Here is a 22,623-nt window from a genome sequence, read left to right on the forward strand (position 1 = left end):
CACATGCACCGCTCTCAGTGAGGGTCAGAGGCGCCTGCAGTGGTGCCGGGCTCTCGGGGAGCAGCCCCGGGAAACCACAGACAGATGACCAGGGCTCACACCTCCAGCTGCAAAGCGATGGCAGTGTACCAGGCACGCACACCCCTCGAAGTCCTGGGGCCACTCGCTGTGACCGCCATGCTTGGGGCCAGGGGTCTGTACGAAAAGTCATGAGAATGGAGTCACTGTGGTAAGTCCCCTAGGGGCACTCCTCTGGGCAACAGGGCTCAGGTGGCTTCTTGTTTGTTTTAGGAAATATCCAGAATTACAACTGGCCATTGAGTTATTAAATATCATTGGAAACAAGGTCGTTTTAAAATGAAGATAAAATATTGCGACGTGAATGAAGGGATGTATTAACGTGCTCTTCGGGTCCGGGCGTCCGCCTCTTCCTTACTTCTTCTTCCTCCTTTCCTGAACACACCGTGGACAGAACCTGTGATGAGAAAGGCACAGTGAGGGGCCCTTTGCACGTGGGCAGCCAGACCCCATTTCCAGGATGGCTGGACGCTGCTGAAACGGCACCAGGACAGAGACCCACAAACGCAGAGAGCGCAGCCTTCCCATCGGGGAAAAGCCCCCACACGGGCCATTCCATCCAGCATGTCTGTTCTAAAGTCGGTGGATAAGATTCGGGTCGGCGAGCAGCATGGTGCTTACACACGGGCATTCCTCTGGATCAAGCTCACGGGTCCTCCCTGTGCGATGACAGCGCCACTGGGACCAAACTGGAGGCGGGCAGTCGGGCGGGGCCCCTTAACCTGGCAGAGTAGCAGAGCCCCGCCCGCCCCACGGGGCTGAGCGGGCCCTGGTGGCCCTGGGCGAGCAGGTTCCAGAGCCAGAGACACAGGGGGCTGCTCTGGGTCCCTCCTGGGCCCTGGCAGCCCCGTAACAGAAGGGAGGCAGCTGATCCTGTGTGATGCAGCTGCCCCGGCCCCGGCCACCAGCACCTGGTCCAGGCCAGCGAGTGAGCCTGGCCCTGCCGGGCCCTGGGGTGGAGGGCAACGCTGCACCAGCGAGCACGGGGTGCAGACTCCCAGACACGGGCTCAGGTCTCAGACCTAGGCGGGAAGCAGCCTGCTCTCTGCCATCTCCCAGGGGAGCCCAGGGAAGTCGGGAGTTAGACAGCAGCGGGCTGGGGCCGCGGCGCCCTGGCTTCCCGGCCGGCTCTGCGCGTCCCGCCCTGTTCCCAGCAAGTGGTGGGCAGACCCCCTCCTCCCAGAAGGAAATGATTTTCCAGTGCCTACTAGACTCTTCCACCCAGAAGTCCCACAAACAATTCGAACCCACCACGTCCCAGTCAAACTCAAATCGCCCTCCCTGCCTCCTGTTCCCGGGACCTCGCTTCAGCGCAGGTCAGCAAAACCAGATTTCTATGCACACTAAAGCTGCCGCTGCCCACTGAACACAGGACAGGATAGACGGCGCCATGACCCAGGGCACGTCTTCTCGACGGAACGGAAAGCCCGCGGCACTGAGGGTGCCTGGCCTGCGCCCGGCCAAGACCTAGTTAACGTTCTTCGTGTTTCATCAAAGCTCCCCGGGGAAGAACTCCTCATTCTCTGTTTGCATCTGTAATCATCTCTGCCTCACTCAACAGTCAGAATGGCCGTGGCTTGGGGGAACAGGAAGTGCAGGTCACCTTCGATCAAGGCAGGGGTTGAAGCACCGACTCTTTGCACAGTCGACTTACAGTCGGCCGTCCATACCCGCGGTTCCTCCACACCGCAGATCCAACCCACTGGGAATCACGGAGCACAGCAGTATTTACCATTGAAAAATAACTGCATCTAAGCAGTTCAAACCCATGTTGCTCACAGGTCCCTACATTATGCAAACGTAATAAAAGCCGCGACCCCGTGTGAGGCGGGTGGGTGTACCCTGCAGCTCGGCCCCAGGGACCACGACCAGTGGCAGCAGGCAGGCCCCCAGCCCAGCCGCTCACCCAGTTCTTCAGGAAAGCCGGCGCCCATACTGACCATTTTCCTTTGGGCTTCGTGGTCAGGTCCACACAGGCGAAGTGAAACCACTCGATGGGGCACTGCAAGGCGAAGGAGGTGGTGGTCAGCCCCGCGCTCCGGGTGCCACCCGGGCGCCACCCGCCCCGAGGGCGCCACCCCAGGCCTCAGCGAGGCCCCACTCACATCCGGGTTGTCACAGCCAATCATCTCCCCATAGGACACCTGGTGGCACAGGCAGTAGGTAGGCTCGTTTGGGTCCACGGGCATGTCCAGCACGTCAGAGGGATGCACCGACAGGATGGTATCGGTGAACTCCGACCTGCGGGGAAACGACAGCGGTGAGTGGGGGGGTAGAGGGACGAGCTGCCCCGGATGGCGCCAGACAAGGCCGTGCACGAAGGCGTGGGAGGGTGTCGGGGGGAGGCGCTCACCACTCAGCGTCCAGACCAGTCCCCCCAGGGACAGGAACCATGCCCAGCCCGCCCCCCGCCCAATGGGGCCTGCTCCCCAAGCTCCTCCCCCAGCCTGGGTCAGCCCCCGCAGCCTCCCGCGGCCTCTCCCCGGCCGGGGCAGGCACACGCCACCACCACCAGTGGACACCTGGCAATATCCGAGAACCCACCTGAGCCCATCCAGGCAGCCCAGGTGTCTGAGCAGCCCTGGCTCCGCCAGCTCGCCCTGCACCTCCCCTACAAGAAGGGCCACCGCCTCGCCGCGAGAGCCACAGGAGCCCCTGCCCCCCTCGCCCTGCCCTGGCCCTGACCCCCAGGAGCCCACCACCACCCACCTAGCTGCCCACTGTCAGCAGGGCCGCCCTCACCTACCCACGCCAGGGAAGCGGCCTGTCGCCCTGCACTCCCCAGCTGCCCTCTGGGCTCCACCCACAGCCCAGCCAGACCCCTGCACTGTCCACACCGCCCTCCGATCTGCTGCCTGCGGCTCTGCAGCGCACACAGGGAAGGGCTCGTGGAATCGACTCTCATGTGTTTCGTTATTTAAAACAAAAACCGTGACCTCAGGCTGGTGTAGACAAACAGTACGTTCCCACCAGTACAGAAAGAAAACCCTCCCTCCCCCACCCCCACCATCAAAATAAAAAGTACAGGTGCAGATTCAAATGTGTACTTGCTAACCAAACACAGCAAGTCACACGAGGAACACGGCAAAAGGAAAGCTAAGACATGGCGGCCGCCGGGCCATCTGAATATACTGACCGGAGTGAAACGAAGAAAATCTGGTCCCCAAAGGGATTCACTGCTCACGTGCTCCCTGTGCACCAGAGTCTAGAAACGCTGTGCCTTTGCGACCTGCCTCCGGCCCAGCGAGGCGCCCCGGCCGCACACCGTCCCTGACACAAGTATGCTCGGTGCCCGTGCAGCTGCCACCCAGGGCCCTCCCTCTGTGTGGGCTCTGCTCTCCGTCTCTGGGAACGTCATGGAAACGCGTCCCGGCCCCTGTGCTTTCAAACTGCTTCAGGCACAGCCACGAGCAGGCCTTCGGGCTGGGGCGCTGTGTCACCGCCCGCAGGGTCCTGTCCTGCCGCCAGGGGCCTCCCTCCCAGGCGCCCCCCGGGGAATCAGTGCAAACCCCCGCGGCAGCCACCCACCAGCAGACTCAGGCCTCTCCTGCGGTGCTTCCCGCCTCCGGCACAGACCTCGCCTCGTCTGCTTCCGTGCGTTCTGCTTGAGGCTCGACCACGCTGCACAGTTCCAGCTGCCGCGCAACCTGCGCCCATCACCCCGGGTTCAAGGGCACTGGCCGGGTGCGTGGCAGTAGGAGAGGCTGCAGGGCTTGTGGGGACCCCCCAGCGAGGACACCTCCAGCCAGCAAGCAGGCCTGGGACCCCACACCACCGCTCCTCCAGTCTGACCTGGAGGGGGCTCCGGGGTGGGAGGGTGGAGGGAAGCGGCCGGGAGGTCACGGGGGCTGAGCCCACGAGGGCCCTTCTTGCTGGCCGAGCCCATCCCTGGGGCAGGCCAGGGCGACCCCTCAGGCAGCAGTGCTGCCCCTCGCTCCGGACCCCAGGACGTGGTGGGCACCCTTCAGCAGCCACCCCAGGGAGCCCCACACGCTTCGCCCCCCACGCGCGTCCCAGGCGCTTCGGGACACGCCCCCCGACAGGCACGGCTACTCATCCTCAGGAGGAACGGCCCCCGCGTCCGCACGCAGATCCTGCCTGGCTCATGGGCTGTACAGACGGCAAGGACGCACCCGAGGTCTGGCGCTTGCCATTCAGGTGGCCCCCCTGCCTGGCCCCGCAGGGCGACAGGACCTGCCTCTGACCCTGGAACCGCAGCATCACCCCAAGGCAGGCCGTGAAGCCACAGCACCAGCAGACGGGGTACACTGGCCCGCACCCGGCCCGTGGGTGTCCTGTCCTCTCCAGACACCGTCCCGGCCCCGTCCTGCCCAATGGCCCCCGGGGACAGGGCGCCCCCGGTCACACAGCAGAGCGGGCCTTCAGGGCGGGCCTCAGCACCCCTGGCCCCCTCTGTCTGTAAACTGGGGCAGTCACAGCACCACCGCCCAGGGTGGCCGTGGAGAGGAAACGGTTCACGCAGAAGCGCCGGGTCCAGCCTGACTTACCGAGGGCTCTGCCAACGTTGCCACCCCTGACTACCCCTTCTCACCTGCCGCTGCTGCGGCCAGCGCGACGAACAGCAGCCAGCGACATGCACGCCAGCCCCCTCAGTGAGGGGAAGCTGCGGGCCCGGCCGGCTCCAGCGCATCCGCAGAGACGGGGTGAGACACCCGGGTCATCCCCAAGGTCTGAGCCACGGCCAGGCACGCACTCGTCAGGGAGGCTCCCACTGCACCAGGGAGCCAGGGTCTTGTCCCTCCAAGGGGCTCATGGAGAGGAAGGGACACAGGAGAGCACCTGCTCATCCCCAGAGGAGGCCGGCACGCCCCCAAGCCCTAAGCAGGAAGGAGCAGAAAGGCGCGGAACACTGCTGCCACCGCGAGGTGGAAGACAAACCCGACAGACAGTGAGGTCACACTTCAAAGACACTGGACAGCTGCGCAGTGACACAGGCAAGATGCCCTAGGGCTGAGGAAGAGGCAGCAGCCGAGGGAGCAGGCCATCCATCTCCCGTGCTCAGCCGAGGCCTGGAGGCCCACTGGGGACCACACCGACTCTGCAGGACCCCGCACACACGGCCGTGACCCTACAGTCCACTTACTGACCCTGGGGCCATGCAGAGGCTGCAGAGTGACATCCCTGGTCTCTGAGCAGCCAGCCTCCTCCTCCAGGCCGCCGCAGGAAGGAAAGCCAAGCACCACCCACAGACAGCCACTGCAGCAGCAAAACAGACACTCTGGCTTCTCCGTCAGGAGCCGGGAGGCCCCCTGCCACCTTCGCCACCCCGCCCCAAGCCTGCTCCATCTGCCTGGACCAAAGAAGGGCAACCCCTCTCCACGTGCCTCCAAGGCCAGACAACGAGACAAGTACATGACATGAAAAAGCAGGAGTGGTAACCACAGGAAAGTGGGCAGACAGAAGCAGATACAGAGACGACCCAGATGTTAAAATTAGCAGAGAAGGGCTTTAAACACACATTATGAAGAAAACGTAAGTAACAGGGATGCAAATATGGAGACTTTTCAAAAAGGAACTAAAATCCGTAAAAAAGGAATCAAATGGGTGCTCCAGAATGAAGACTACAGTATATGCGGACTTATGGCAGGCCCTTGACCAAGGCGGGCCTGGAGTGCGTGAGCCCACTTACACACAGGTTTTCTTCAGTGAGTACACGCTACAGCGCTACGTGACCCGTGGTCGATGAACCCTCGGATGTGGCACCTCAGACTCAGAGGGCTGCCTGTAAGGTAGTACACGGACTTCCAACTGCATGGAAGCCTGGTGCCCCCAGCCCCACATTGTTCAAGGGTCACCTGTAACGTTTATGGCCTCATCCATCTGCAACGGACACAGCCTAACTGTTCCCACACAGTCAACGAACATCCCCATAAGGCAGATGCTTTCAATCACCTCTGACACAGGTCTCATGGCCCAGCATTAAATGTCCTGCCAGATCTACAAAACCGGCTTCAGAAAGAACACACACAGGCCAGTGCATTCCCCAGGATCCCCCTGCAGAGCAGACAAGAAGGAGACGCACCGTCTAAATGCTCAACAAAGAGGCTCTCGCGAGGGTTCACATCTCATCGGCAACATCCAGACTCTGGAGAACGCTACAAGCCAAACAGCGCAGGTCCTTCAAGAAGGAAAATTATGAAGAAAAGAAAAGGATGGAGAAAAACTTACGCATTAAAGGAACTTTACCTAAACAAAGACCCTGACGAAATAACAGGTACTACACTGCCCTCCTACTATGAACAAGTAGAAAGCTGGACAAGACACCTGAAGTAGGAGTTACCAGACACTACACAGAAGGCAGCACAGGAGAGCGATCCTGAGAAGGTAAACGAGCCAGGTGAGACCTATGACCTTCTCAGCTTTCTGCCCGGAGGCACGTTCCACACGCCAGTCCTTAGAGAGGACCAAAAGCCTGCATGTCTAGAAGGAGGGAAAAACCAAAGCTCAGGGAGGGTGAGGCTGCTGGAACTTGGGGGCAGGGTGCTGGAAAGGAGGAAGCTAGAGAAAGTGCACTCCGGAAATCTGCAAACAGATCCATTTGAGTTTTTAGCTAAAGATTAAGCTGCCCGTGCACGGACTGACAATCCACAAGGCCAGGCAGAGAATACCAGGGACCCATGAGCTGAACCCAGAGCTCACACGCAGCCTGGGCAACATTCAAGTTCCAACCAGCCAGCATGGAGAGACCTCGTCAAACACCAAATACACTCAGAGGAGGACACAGAAGGGTCACACCTTAGCAGGAGGGTTTAACCAACCCTAGAGTAAAGGCTACTCTAACCTAGGGGCTGGCAAAATACAGCCTGCAGTTGGCTGCCTTTTCTACAAATAAAGTGTTAATGAAACACAGTCACATCATTCAACTACATATTTTCTGTGGATGCTTTCAATATTAAACAGCAGAGTTGAGTGGTCACAACAGAGACAATATGGCCTACAAGCCTAAAATATTCACTATCTGGCATATTAAGAAAAAGGCTTTTTTTAACCAACGTTAAAAATGTGCCTACAAAGGATCAAGCTGCTCCACAGGTGATTAAACTAGTGACAAAAATTTAAATGAATTTTTAAAATTCAACACCCATTAAACGAAGACAACAAAATCCTGATATTCAACCACATAACACTGACACTGTCTTAACAATGAGTCAAAACTTACTAGATGGGGGCTTCCCTGGTGTTGCAGTTGTTAAGAATCTGCCTGCCAATGCAGGGGACATGGATTTGAGCCCTGGTCCAGGAAGATCCCACATGCCGCGGAGCAACTAAGCGCGTGCACCACAACTACTGAGGCTGCGCTCTAGAACCTGTGAGCCACAACTACTGAAGCCCGCATGCCTAGTGCCTGTGCTCTGCAACAAGAGAAGCCACCGCAATGAGAAGCCCACGTACCACAACAAAGAGTAGCCCCCGCTCGCAGCAACTAGAGAAAGCCCACACGCAGCAACAAAGACCCAATGCAGCCAAAAATAAAATAAATTAAATAAATAAAATTTTTAAAAAATGCTAGGTGGACTTCCCTGGTGGCACAGTGGTTAAGAATCTGCCTGCCAATGCAGGGGACATGGCTTCAAGCCCTGGTCCGGGAAGATCCCACATGCTGCAGAGCAACTAAGCCCATGCGCCACAACTACTGAGCCTGTGCACCACAACTACTGAAGTCGTGCGCCTAGAGTCCATGCTCCGCAACAAGAGAAGCCGCCACAATGAGAAGCCCGTGCACTGCAACAAAGAGTAGCCCCCGCTCGCCGCGACCAGAGAAAGCCCATGTGCAGCAACGAAGACCCAATGCAGCCAAAAATAAATTAAAAAAAAAATGACTAGACATGTGAAGGAGGAGGAAAATGTGATTTACAACCAGAGAAAAAGCAGTCAACAGAAACAGACCTGCCAAACTCATCAAAATGTATGCATTAAATATATACTGTTCTTTGTATATCAATCATACCTTAATAAAGCAGCTTTAAAACAACAAAAAAAAGAAATAGACCTGGAAATGACAGAATCAGAAGAGAAAGTTTTTTAAAAAGCTGTTGTAAAATGATATATTCAAATATATAAAGGAAAATATATGTGTAATAACAGAAATGGCAAGTATAAAAAAAAAGAAACAGAACTTCCTGATAAGAAAATTTCTTAAATCAAAGATTCACTAAAGGAGATTAAGATTAAATTAGACAACAAGGAAGAAAAGACTTGAAGATAAAGTAATAGAAACTATCCAAATGGAAGCGTAGAAAGAAAATTTCTGACAAAATAATAAGCAGAGCCTCAGTGATCTGTAGGAAAATATCAAGCTAACACACATATATGATTGGAGTCCATAAAAAGAACAAAAGAGAGCAAAAAAAAAATTTGAAAAACTGGCTGAAAAATTACAAATTTGATGCAAACTATAAACTAACAGTTCCCAGAAGCTCAATGAGCTCCAAACAGAAAACACACAAAAAACACACATGAGGACACATAATTAAGTTGTTAAAAATCAAGTTGCTGTGGACTTCCCTGGTGGAGCAGTGGTTGAGAATCTGCCTGCCAATGCAGGGGACACGGGTTCGAGCCCTGGTCCAGGAAGATCCCACATGCCGCAAAGCAACTAAGCCCTGCGCCACAACTACTGAGCCTGCGCTCTGGAGCCTGCGAGCCACAACTACTGAGCCTGTGTGCTGCAACTACTGAAGCCCGTGCACCTAGTGCTCATGCTCCACAACAAGAGAAGCCACCACAGTAATAAGCTGCGTACCGCAACGAAGAGCAGCCCCCGCTCACCACAATTAGAGAAAGCCCGCGTGCGGCAATGAAGACCCAACACAGCCAAAAATAAATAAATTTTTTAAAAAATCAAGTTGCTAAATGGAAACCTTAGAAGCAGCAAAAATAAACAAAGCCACTTATATACAGAAGAACAAAGATAAGAATTACCACTAATTTCTCATCAGAATCAATGCAAGATGGAAAACAACAGGACATCTTTAGTGATGAAAGAAAAAAAGAAGTCAACCTAAAACTTTATATCCAACAAGAATATCCTTCAAAGATGGAAGTGAAATAAAGATATTTTCAAAGAAACAAAAACAGAAAATTCATCACCATCAGCAAACCTGCACTGTAAAAAATGTTAAAGAGGGCTTCCCTGGTGGCACAGTGGTTGCGAGTCTACCTGCCGATGCAGGGGACACGGGTTTATGCCCCGGTCTGGGAAGATCCCACATGCCGTGGAGCGGCTGGGCCCGTGAGCCATGGCCACTGAGCCTGCGCGTCCGGAGCCTGTGCTCCGCAAAGGGAGAGGCCACAACAGTGAGAGGCCCGTGTACCACAAAAAAAAAAAAAAAAAAAAAAAAGTTAAAGAAAGTTCTTCAGGCAGAAGAGAAATGATACCAGATGGAAATCTGCATCTACATATAGTGAAGGGCATTGGAAATGGTAAATATATGGACTAACTATAAAACTTTTTCTCATATTTTAAAATGTTTAAGATAAGCAATGATTTAGACCTAAAACAATAACAACAATATATTCAGAGACTTATGTCATACGTAGAAGTAAAATTTTTGATAATAGCACAAAGGACAGGAGGCAGAAAACAAAAGAATACTCATGTAGGCTCTTACATTAAACATGAAATAGTACAATATTATTTGAAATTCTTTGTGATAAGTTAATGAAACAGGGTATACACACTTGAATAGTCCTTAAAATGGAATACTGAAGAAATTCCCTGGTGGTCCAATGGTTAGGACACAGCACTTTCACTGTCAGGGACCTGGTTAGATCAGGGAACTAAGATCCCACAAGCCATGCTGCGCAGCCAAAAAACAAACAAACAAAAAATAAAAAATAAATAAAATGAAAACTAAGACTTCTTTGAGATACCAGTGACACCCACTTAAAAAAAATGGAATACTGAAAAAATACATGATTAATCCAAAAGAAGACAGGAAAAGAACAGATGGGACAAGGAGACAACTAATAGCAAGATAGTAAATTTAAATCCAACCATATCACTAATTACATTAAATCTGAATAGTCTAAACAGTGCAATGAAAAGAAGGAAATTTTCAGACTAGATAAAAAAGCAACACTCAATTATTTGCTGCTTTCAAGAAACTCACTCTAAATACAAAAACACAAATGTGGTGAAAGTAAAAGAATGAAAAAGGGAAAAAACACACCATGTAAAAACTCACTGTAAGACACTTGGAATGGCTATAGTAATATTAGACAAAACAGACTTCAAAACAAAGAAGGACAACAAAATAAATAATGATAAAGGAGTCAATTATTTTTAAAAAACCTAAATGTGTATGTACCTCCAAATAACAGAGCTTCAAAATATATGAAGCAGAAACTCACAAAGCAGGAGGAGAAATAGACAAATCCATGTCTAGAGTTGGTGATCCCGAATCTCTTCGCTCAGTAATTTATACAAGTAAACAGAGTATCTGTCAGGATACATAAAACTTGAACAGTGCTGTCAACCAAGTTATATAATTGACATCCACCCAACAACAGTAAGATACACATTGCTTTCAAGTATATATGGAACATTCAGAAAAACAGACCATAAACCATAACCTAAAACTTAATCACTTTCAGATAATTTCAATTACAGAAGTTCTCTGATCACAGCAAAATTAAATTAGAAATTGAAATTAGAAAGTTACCTGGAAAATCTCAAATTATTTGGGAGCTGAGAAACATACTTCTACATAAGCTACGGGTCAAAGAAAAATCAGAAAAGAAAATTTTAAATATTCTGAATGGAATAAAAACAAAAACATATCAAAATTTGTGTGACGCAGCTAAAACAGTAATTAGAAGAAAGTTTATAGCTTTAAATATTTATATTAGAAAAGAAGGGAAGTATGAAAATCATACTAAGCTACTAAGCTACTTCTACCATAAAAAGCTGGAAAAAGAAAAGCAAAATAAATCCAGGCTAAGTAGGAGGACAGAAAGAATAAAGATATTAGCAGAAATAAGTGCAATAGAAGACAAACAGTAGAGAAAAAAAATCAATGAAACCAAAAGCTAGTTTTCTGAAAAGATCAAGGCAAAATGAGAGAAGACATAAATCATCAATTTCAGGTCTAAAAGAGTGAGCATCAGTACAGAACCTACAACATCAGAAGAGTAATAAAGTAATATTATGAATAACTTGATGTCAATAAATGTGACAACTTATATGAAACAACAAATTCCTTGAAAGATGTAGATTACCAAAACTGACTCAAGAAGAAATAGAAAGGTTGACTAGTTCTATAACCTTAAAGAAGTTGAATACAGCATCAAACTGTATACTTAAAATGAAAACATTTTATTGTTATGTAAATTATTCCTTAATGAAGTTAATCTAAAAGGTTAAAAAAAAAAAGCAACAAGACTAAACTATAGGGTCCAGGAGTGCACTGTGTCAGGGACAAAACTACAAAGAAAGAATGGAAGTGAACACCCTGTTTGTGTGGGTCGTGTGTGTCTGGAGCTGAGGAAGTGGTGATTCTGAAGGGGCATAGGGAAGGGCCCCCCAGGGAGCGTTAGTCACCGGCCAGGCAATGATTACAAGGAGGTGCCTCTTACAGTAATTCGTTAAACCACACGTTCGTTGTGTGGTCTTCTGCATCTGTGCGTTATTTTACAATACAAAAACACTATTTGGGGTTTCTTTTCTTTTTTAAAGATAAAAGTTTAAACACTAGGTTTAAGAACCAAAACTTTTCTTTTGTCGAAAACTAACTCTTCTGAGCTCTCCCCATAACTGTCAGAATCACCTCCACAGAAGCCACTTGGCATCTTAGCATCTCCTATGAAACAATGTTACACCGTCTTGGAGGATGAAGCATCACATTCATGTTCTATGAAGCTCTCTTGGCGGGGAGGGGGCAGCAAGTGAGAGAGTGCTTTAAATGAAATATTCTGAAGTTCAAGTTAAATGACATGGATATTTAATAAATGCAGTCACACAATTTAAAAATGAATACATCTAAAACATGTATTTATATATAAAATGATCAACAGATGTGTATACAGCTACTAGCAAGTGGCTTAGCTTGAACCGCACCAAACATCACCGTGTCTCTTAAGAGGCAGGGCACGCAGTGGCTAACAGAATGGGATCTGGAGTCAGACCGCCTGGTGCAAACCCAGGAGCTCTGAAGCCTCGGTCTCCACGACTGCAACACTGCTCCCTCAAGTTGCCGTGAGGACCAACTGACCCGACACGGGCAAAGCAGGAAGAGCTGCAGCACACCTGGCACGGGCAAAGCAGGAAGAACTACAGCACACCTGGCACGGGCAAAGCAGGAAGAACTACAGCACACCTGGCACAGGTAAGCACTTCCTCAGCCTTAGCAGCCACCGGTGTCTCCATCCTGAGCGAATGCCAATGGTGTTCTTCAGGGAAAAAGAGAAAAAAGCACCTCTCACCCTCCTTTATGCTTCTTCTTCTTTGGGGTGTCTTCTTCTGAGGTCCTCCTGCCACGACCCCGGGAGCCCCTCTTTTCTTTCTGACCTCGACCTTCTGAAACAATAAAGACCACAACTTTGTTCACAGATTTCACTGAAGCAGGACAAGATTTACCCAAATATGATATTTACCATAATGTTCCTAATACACTTATCAGACAAAATTCTTCAGAACTCCACAGTTAACAATAACAAAATGAAGAAAAATTAACAGACTTGCTTTTTAGCCCCCGTCCTCCAGAGCTTTCGAAGTCGCTGCCCTCCATCTTGTCCTTCAGGTCCGCCTCGAAGCGAGCCAGGTCCGCATCAAGCCTCCGGATGTGCTTATCCACCTACACAGAAGGATGCTCACACATTCCGTTCGAAACTCAGAGCAAAACGCCTCAGGGTCACAAATGCTCCTGACGTCAAGCAGAAAGCACTGTCTGGCCCTTAAATTGAGTCTAGAAGTAACAACACTCTGCTAGAACTAGGCCTGCTATTTCCAACTTGATGCAAGGGTCTTTTTTCCCCACATTCTGTTCCCCATCAACAGAATAAATCCTACTCAGGGAAAAAACCTTGAAGGCAGGCAACAATGAGAAACAGAGCCGTAAGATGCACTGAAGTAAAGGGCTGAGGACCTTGGGTACTAGATCCTGACGTAAAATGTGAAGAGCTATAGGTTCGTCAACAGAAAATGACATTTGAAGATGGAGTTCAGGACGGAGCTGGAAGGAAGGACCGCACAGAACTGCCCGTGACAGAGGGGATGCTCCTGTAGCTAAAAGGACGTCACGAGACACAGCACCAGCTGGCTGGTGACAGCCGTCCAACACCGTCCATCACGGCCCCCGACTGGAAATGAACCACAGTCCTAAGCTTCATTACACGTCAGAGAGAAAACGGACTGTCTTAAGGACGTTGATCACACCTAACTCCTTGGAAGACAGGCTGATTACTCAAAGGATTTAGCACTTTGGAGCATCGAAGTCCCAAACATAGCATTAAGGTCTCCTCCTAGAGGATTCTTTCTCAAACACAACTGATTTCACGCTTTAAAAAAATCACTGTTTAGGGCTTCCCTGGTGGTGCAGTGGTTGAGAGTCCGCCTGCCGATGCAGGGGACACGGGTTCGTGCCCCGGTCCGGGAAGATCCCACATGCCACAGAGCGGCTAGGCACGTGAGCCATGGCCACTGAGCCTGCGCGTCCGGAGCCTGTGCTCCACAACGGCAGAGGCAATGGCAGTGAGAGGCCCGCGTACCGCAAAAATAAATAAATAAATCACTGTTTAGGGCTTCCCTGGTGGTGCAGTGGTTGAGAGTCCGCCTGCCGATGCAGGGGACACGGGCTCGTGCCCCGGTCCGGGAAGATCCCACATGCCGCGGAGTGGCTGGGCCCGTGAGCCATGGCCACTGAGCCTGCGCGTCCGGAGCCTGTGCTCCGCAATGGGAGAGGCCACAACAGTGAGAGGCCCGCGTACCGCAAAAAAACAAAACAAAACACTGTTTTATTGGGGGAGGCAAGGACGGGAGCCTCACTACACGACCTCATGTGCGTCGCAGAACGGCTTTGTGCCACCTTGCAAACCCCAAGAGAAGCGGAATTGAAAGGAAATTGGACAAAACCAATTCTAGGACTTTACCTAAAGCTGACAAAAACAAGCATTAAAAGTACATATAAATGAACAAGCAAAATGGGCACAGGACACAAGACCACAGAAATGGTTCCAGGACGAGGACTCCTCCAACGTGCACCTTCTCTAGCGGCATCGCTCTATCGCAGCCCGGCCTCCACCTCGAGGCCCCGTTTCCCGAGCAGCCTCCCCCTTGCTGCGTGAAAGCAAGGAGCTCGTCCGAGGGGAGGCCCCGCCCCCACCCCGCCCCCCCTCCTCACCATCTCGTAGGTCTGCATGGCCAGCTGCACCTTGTCGTCGCTGTACTCCCTGCACTTGCTGTAGGCGCTCTGGATCCTCTGCAGGTGCTCCACGCGCTGACCCGGAGACAGAGTCTTCACCGTGGAGATATACTCTGCAGCCAGGATGTCGATCTCGGCTTTCTTGTCTGATAGAGTAATGAGCAAAAAGCCAGGACACGCTCACCAGACTGGCAACCAATAAAGTCTGACAACGACAAGTGCCAGCAAAGAAGTGGCTGGCCCAAACTGGCCGCCGGTGGCGGGCACAGCCTTCCCAAACACTTTGGATCAGGGAGACAAGCACACACCCCGACCAGGGCAGTGCGCCCACGACAGTCCCAACGTATGACGCTGCCCCAGCAAGGGTTCATCGTGCCCTCTTGGACTCTCAAGTTTGAAGAGTCCATTTATTATTGTTTGAATAATAAATGATGTGCTCACCTTACCTATGACCCGGCAGGCTACTCTCAGGTACATACCCTAAAGATTTAGAGGCCAGGGTACACACGGGAAAACATTCATAACTGCAGATAACAGAAAACAACCCAAACATTCAATCTACAGTAAAACAGATAAATAAGCTGTGGTCCGTTCACACAACAGAACGCTGCCCAGCAACAAAAAAAACAAACAACATCGGTTAATCCCACAAAAGGTGGCACTGAGCGAGAAAAGCAAAACACAAAGGAAAACACACTGTATGATTCCATTGATGTTAAAGGCAAAGACAGACGCAACTCTTAACTCTTTGGTTTAGAGAGGTGAGAAAACCATTCTTGCAGGTGAAAACTCAGGGTGTACCCCTTGGGGAAGGGGGGCCTGCTCATGAGGATCACACAGGCCCCCAGGCACTAGAGGCTCCATTTCTCCATCTGCAGAGAGGTTCTCCAGGTGCTATTTGCTAAGCAATCTACAAATGTTTATGCTTATTTCTGAATACAAATGCTTTATCTCACCATAAAAGAAATCTCTGCATTCACTAGTCAGGAAGCTGTTCCTTAGTGAAAAACCACAGCTATTCCAATCTTGCAAAACATGTGCCCAGCACAATGAGTGAAAAAGTGCCCATACCCAAGCACACCGCCATGAAATGTAAAACCTCAGGGATAAAGAGAAAAGCCTAAAAGCTTCTAAACAGGAAAGGGAAAAAAAGATCACATATTCAAAGGATGAGAAACCCAAATGACATCAGACTTCTCAACAGCAACACAGAAGCTAGGAGACAATGCAGCAACGCCTGCCACATTCTGGGGGAAATGCCTGTCAATCTGGAATTCTATACCCAGCCAAACCATTCACTGCTGCATTTTCAGACATGCAATGGTGTAAGAAATTTACCCTGCCGTAAATTTCTTTCTGGAAGCTCCCAGAGAAAAGGCTCCTCTGAAACAAACGGGCAAATCAAGAAGTAGTATGTTTACAGCCTAGGAAACAGGGCTCCAAGCCGAAGAGGAGCAAAGGGAGAGCCTAGGAAGACCTAGGGCAAGGCGTGCGCGGCAGGCCCGGAAACTGTCGGCCCGCGAGGCTCCAGGAGAGAGGTCTCCATGGAGAGCACACACAGAATTGGCAGGTAACCTGGTGCAGCAGGCACACTGAAAACGAGGAAAACAAAACCAACAAGAAAAGCAATTAAGAACGCCAAGAAAAAGACAGTTACTCCAAACAGGGCATGTGAGCATAGCATACGGTAAACTACCGACACAGCAGCCCAGGAAAGAAAGAGCATCACTGGACAGCACAGCATCACCACAGTTCAAATTCTAGTCCATTACACCCAGGAGACGGGGGGAGGGAGCTGTGTGCGCATGAACCGAGCAGGGCACAACTGGAGATGTAAATCTTCACTTTTTGTAATAACTGAATAGATAAAGTCTAAAACCAAAAGGAAATAAAGTAAGAAATAGCAGCAAAAATGAACTGTTTAGAAATAGGGAGTTAAATACCAAAAGATCTAAAAGGACTAACTGTTTAAAATAGGTACACAGTTTGAAAATAGAAAATCTTTTAAAGGAAAGAAAAGGTAACAAATATTTTGACTGCGGGAGGGGATGACAATTATAAAGGTGTGACATGGAGACGTGTAGGGACATAAGGGACTAAGTTTACTTTAAAGACCCAGCACTAGGGGCTTCCCTGGTGGTGCAGTGGTTAGGAATCCACCTGCCAGTGCAGGGGACAGGGGTTTGAGTCCTGGTCCAGGAAGATCCCACACGCCACGGAGCAACAAAGCCCACGTGCCACAACTACTAAGCCTGCGCTCTAGAGCCTGCGAGCCACAACTACTGAGCCCACAAGCCACAACTACTGAAGCCCGTGTGCCTAGAGCCCGCGCTCCACAACAAGAGAAGCCACCGCAATGAGAAGCCCACGCACTGCAACGAAGAGCAGCCCCTGCTCTCCACAACTAGAGAGAAGCCCGCGCGCAGCAACGAAGACCCAACGCAGCCAAAAAAAAAAAAGGACTCAGCACTCTCTCTGACACACTACCCAACACCTGTGGCCCAGGCTGGACAGCAGCCCCACTGCCCCAGGTCCCTGGAAGACCAGTACCCACCCCCAGGATCCCGGTGCTCCGCTCCTGGACTTGGGGAGCTGCTCCCCACACCCTGGCTCTTCTGAAAGTTCTGAACCCACCTTCTGTCCTCTGGTCCAGCTCTCGCATCAGCTGGAAGTTCCTCTGAAGCTCACAGGGTAGGTTCTCAATACCTGAAACACAGACACATGCTTCTCAACAGCAGGACAAAACCCCACCTTCCAAGCTTCATACTTCAAGGCTACAAACAATAAGCCCACTCTGGCTTCTGTTTCTCTTAGAGTTTGGAGAGCAGAAGAATCAAGGTATCTTTTTTCAGGGACACGAGCCCAACATTGAAGACAGTGGGGAATCCAGCCCTCCCCTATTTCACACTGGTAATCGGCTGACGCGCTTCAGAACTTGTCAGAAACTCGAGAAGCTAGAGGCGAACAGAGGGCAGAGGGAGGAAGGTGCCTGTGCGACTCTCCCACCGCAGACCCCAGGCCGCTCCTCCCCTGCAGACGCCCCACCACAGAGAACAAGCCCAAACCCCGGGGTCCTCCTTGCCCTCCTCCCACTCTACTCTGAACTCAGGGCCTTGGGCGGTGCCCACCAGGGCTGTGCGGTAGAACTTTATGCCAAGACAAAGCCTCCCGACACAGCGCGCACTGGCCACACGGGGCTACTGAGCACCTGACATGGGGCCAGTACAACTGAGGGACTGAACTTCTCATTTTACTTGAGTTTATTTAAAATCAAACAGACTGTGCGGGACAGCAGAGGTAAGGACCCTGCCCCACACTGCTCTCCTGTCCGCATGGCCAGGCTCCTGGTCCAGGCCAAGCTCCCCACCTGCCCGCAGCCAGGACGGGCCCCCTCCACAGATGACCACTCCAAGAGCTCTGATTGTACAAAGCTGCTGCGTAAGCCCCAGGGCTTCCCAGCTCACACAGAGGGCGGCACAGACCCACCCATGGCCTCCCCGTGGGCTCCCCTGCTGTCCTACCAGGGCTCTCAAGATAGTGCCACCCCTGCACTCTCAGACCTGCTGGGCTCCTTTGTGACCTTTAAACTTTTGTGAACTTTTAAAAACTCTATCTCTTCCATTTGAGAGCCAGTTCCAGGAAAACAGGGATCATGTCTGCTTTCTTGGCACACAGCAGGTGCTCAGGGAGTGAGCAGGGGCCTCCGTCCGCAAGCCTTCACATGGGTGTCCCTCACAGGACAGGAATCGTGTTCCTCAGACCCTCCTCCTGGGGCCCCCTGGGCAGGCACCGGGTCAGAGGAGGGCAAGCCACAGCACCCAGAACAGGTACCTGGGTGTAGGTCTCTCCAGTGACGATGGTGGGGAAGCCCCTCCCTCCACGGTGCTCTCCGGCCCAGGACGCTGTGCTCAGGTTGGGCCATGCCTGGGAGACCCCCTTGGGGAGGGCTGGATCCCCACTGCCTTCCCCGGAGCCGGGGTTCACTCCCTACTCTCAGCAACCTCGGGTGGGGTCTGGCCGCCCAGGCCCGGATGAGTGAAAATCCCCAGTGCAGCACAGGGCTCCAGAGTTACCAGGCAAAATCCCCACCAGCCCGCATCCCCAGGCTATGCCCCCGCCAGGGCCAGACTGGAGTCGGACCGCAGAGCTCAAACGTGGGATCGCCACTCTCCAGTGAGTGACCTTGACAAGCTACTTAGCCTCTGGCGCATCACCCCCGCTGTGAGATGCGGCAAATAACCACTTGCTCAGGAGTCCTCCAGAGGGTGCAACCTGTGGCACGCCTCGGGACGTTGGCCCACTCTCATGACCACTGCCTTGAACACCCTACCCACACGTCTAAGTACCGCCCCCAACCCCCTGCGCAAAGACAGGTGCCCTCAGAGACCCTCCGCGCCATCATGCCTTGCAGATGCACGAACTGAGGCTTGGAAGCGGACTCCCAGGTCACAGCACAAACAGGCACAGAACCCAGAACCCTCAGGCACTGGGCCCCCCAAACCCGGCCCAGAGTCCCAAGGGACTGAGACTCGACCACCTTAGTGGGTCACCGCGGTGGGGGCGGGTCCGGGGATGGGCGGGACGGGACTCGGAGGGGCGGGGCCTAGACAGAGAGGGCGGGGCCAGGGCGGAGAGGGCGGGCCCGACGACGAAGTCGGCGGGGCCTAGTGAATGAGGGGCGGGGCCCAGCCAAGGAAGACGGGTCCTAGGGAGGAGAGAGTGGGGCCTATGGCGAAAGTGGGCGGAGCTGAGCCTGGGAGGGTGGAGCCGAGCCGCGCTGGCCCCGCCCAGCACCCGCCGGCCCCCGCCCCGCCGTGACGCACCTGGAATTGGCGCGGCCGTGACGGCGGGACCCCGCGCCGCACCCCCCGTGCCCCTCCCTCGTGGGCCCTCCCGCCCCGCGCGTGCCTCAGCCGCTCCCGCCGCCTCCGGGCCGTCCCGCCGCCCCCACGTGCCCCGGGGTCCGCACGCGGAGCCTAGTGCGCGGGGCGTGGGGGGGCGCGGCGGGTGCGGCCCGGCCAGGGCGGTGGGCCTAGGGGGCGCGGGGGGCGCTTACTGTCCAGGTAGTGCTCCAAGTACATGGCGGTCGCCATCTTCGTCCGCGGCCGCGCTCTGGGTCTGCGCGGGCGGTGGCCCCGCGAGAGGCGGAGGCGGGGCCGGCGTGGTCACTATTAATGAGCCCTGCGCGCTTATTGGTCGCCTTCAGGGGCGGGGCGCCGTCTGAACCCGCCCCACGGCTTCCGGTCGGGGCCGCGCGAGGTGTCGCGCGGGAGCTGGGCGGTCCCGGCGGGGCGGGCGGAGCAGGTGTCTGGTAGCGGGGAGGTGGAGCGCGTCCCGACCCCGAGGAGGAGCGGCCTCCGGGGCCCCGCGGACCCAGACTCCTGCGATTCCGGGGGTCGGCGGGGGCAGTCGTTCATCACTGAAAATGCACGTTTAAAGGTACACCCTCCTCCGTGAACTCTTCACTAAATCCCGGGCAGATGTTTAAGAGTGGAAACACGTTCATTGTTTTGCCAATTTTATCTTCATTGTAGAAATTCAAACTGTACAGGAATTTACAGTTTCCCAACCTCCCGAAGTTAAAGGACTGTGATTATCTTGCTCACCTTTCAATCTAAATGATAGCAGTTTCGGTGCAACCTTTCTGGCCCCATTTAATGCTTGATGTGAAAATGCACACACGCGCGCTCGCGTACATAATTGCACACTACCCACCTTTTTATTGTTTTAAGTAGATAAGTGTTTTTATTATTAGACTTTAGAGCAGTTTTTGGTTTTCAGAAAAATCGAGAAGCAAATACAGAGTTCTTATACACCCCCTCCACATATACACACGGTTTCCTTTATTATAAACATTTTCCATGGGTGGGGTACATTTATTAAAATTGATGAAGCAATACTGATACATTATTATTAACTAAATTCCATGGTTTACATTACGAATCATTCTGTGTTGTACAATTATGTTAAGTATCCACCATTACAGTATCATACAGGATAGCTGCACTGCCCTAAAAATCGTCTGCTTCTCCTATTCATCCCTCTCCCTGCCCCCGAACCCCTGGCAAATACTGATCTTTTCACTGTCTCTAGTTCTGCATTTTCCAGAATGTCATATAGTTGAAATCATACAGTATGTAGCCCTTTCAGATTGACTTCTTTCACTTAGTAATAGGCATTTTAAGTTTCCTCCATTCCTTTTCGTGGCTGGATGGCTCATTTCTTCTTAACGCTAAAGAATATTTCATTGTCTATGTGTTCCACAATTTATCCATTCACCTATTATTTAGTTACCTATTTTTGGCCATGCCGCGCAGCACACGGGATCTTAGTTCCCCACCCAGGGATTGAACCCGCACCCCCTTCGGTGGAAGCACAGAGTCTTAACCACTGGACCACCAAGGAAGTCCCTCCATTAACCTACTGAAGACATGTTGGTTGCATCCAAGTTTTGTCAATTATGAATAAAGCTGCTATAATCATTCGTGTTTTGGTTTTCGTGTGGACATTTTTTTAAACTCCTTTGGGTAAATACCAAGAACTGTAATTGCTGGGTCACACTGTAAGAAACTGCCAAACTGGGACTTCCCTGGAGGCACAATGGTTAAGAATCCACCTGCCAATGCAGGGGACACGGGTTCGAGCCCTGGTCCAGGAAGATCCCACATGCCGCGGAGCAACTAAGCCCCTGTGCCACAACTACTGAGCCTGCGCTCTAGGGCCCGCGAGCCACAACTACTGAAGCCTGCTCACCTAGAGCCCATGATCCGCAACAAGAGAAGCCACCGCAATGAGAAGCCCGTGCACCACAACAAAGAGTAGCCCCCGCTTGCCACAACTAGAGAAAAGCCCAAGCATAGCAACAAAGACCCAATGCAGCCAAAAATAAATTATTTTAAAAAAAGAAAGAACCCACCAAACTGTCTTCCAGAATGAGCTGTACTATTTTGCATTTCCACCAGCAATGAATAAGAGTTCCTGTTGCTCCACATCCTTGCTCCACATCCTTGCCAGCATTTCGTGTTGTCAGTGTTTTGGATTTTGGCCATGCTAATAGACATGTAGAGGTATCTCATTTTATTTCCAATTCCCTAATGACAAGTGATGTTGGGCACCTTTTCACATGCATATTTGCTACCTGTACATCTCTTTGGTGAGGTGTCTGTTCAGATCTTTTGCCCAGTTTTTAAATTGAGCTGTTGGTTTTCTTAATTGGTGTCACACTATCCACTTTTCTACCATTTACATTTTTAACAATACTCTTCACAATTTCTGGCCATGTTTTACTCAATTTTATGTCATTCTGTTTATTCGATATATTTCACAGTGTTAGTGTACCATACTTTAACAGACTCCTAATAGATGAACAATATTTTGATTGTTCCCAATCTTTCATTACCATAAATAGTGCTCTGGTGAACATTTGTTCACACACCTGTATGTATATGTTCCAGTTATCTACTGCTGCATAATAAAATACCTGAAAACTCTGTGGTTTAAAAGAAGCATTTTATTAGAGCTCACAATTTTTGTAGGTCAGGCATTCTAGCAAGGCTCAGTTAGATGATTCTTCTGTTCTGTGTGATACGGTAGAGATCACTGGTGTGGCTGGAAGGCTGCATTCAACTGGTACCAGGGACCAGAGCACCTACACATTGCCTCTCCAGCCCAGTTGTGCTTCTTATGTGGCTGCTCAGGGCTTCTGGAGATTTCCAGGAGGCCCTGGTGGAAGCTGCCAGACTCTTGTGACCTCACCTTGGTCATCCCAGAACATCACCTCACCACATTCCATTGGTTGAGTCTGGGGCCAACCCAGACTCAAGGGGAGGGGAAAGTAGACCCCCACCTCTCAATTGGAGGAGTAGCGCAGTTGTGGCCATCTTAACCTACCACATTGTCTTATTAGTTCTTTTTTTTTTATATATATTTATTTATTTGGCTGCGCTGGTCTTAGTTGCGGCATGCAGGTTCTTTGTTGCAGCGTGCAGGATCTAGTTTCCTAACCAGGGATTGAACCCGGGACCCCTGCATTGGGAGTGTGGAGTCTTAACCACTGCACCACCAGGAAAGTCCCGTCTTATTAGTTCTTCAAGATAGATTCTTAAAAATTGTATTGCTGGCTCAAAGGGCGTGTTCTAAGTGCTGCTATTTCCAAATGCATTGC

General features: G+C 51.5%; 1 protein-coding gene across 1 annotated transcript; it reads right to left on the reverse strand.

The window, feature by feature from the left end:
- Positions 1–286: 286 nt before the first annotated feature.
- ING5 (inhibitor of growth family member 5) lies at positions 287–19,616 on the reverse strand. Its single transcript, XM_022568243.2, has 8 exons — positions 19,516–19,616; positions 17,094–17,165; positions 14,439–14,605; positions 12,782–12,893; positions 12,523–12,616; positions 2,184–2,319; positions 2,019–2,080; positions 287–475 (listed from the first exon to the last, which is right to left on the reverse strand). Exons 1-8 carry the CDS (start codon positions 19,550–19,552, stop codon positions 433–435), a joined length of 723 nt encoding a protein of 240 aa, XP_022423951.1. The 5' UTR covers positions 19,553–19,616; the 3' UTR covers positions 287–432.
- Between the last annotated feature and the right edge of the window lie 3,007 nt (positions 19,617–22,623).

This window comes from Delphinapterus leucas, chromosome 8 (genome assembly GCF_059928025.1).
Source record: "Delphinapterus leucas isolate spDelLeu-1000000601 "Yukka" chromosome 8, BTC_Dleu_Yukka2, whole genome shotgun sequence".
Lineage (NCBI taxonomy): Eukaryota > Metazoa > Chordata > Mammalia > Artiodactyla > Monodontidae > Delphinapterus > Delphinapterus leucas.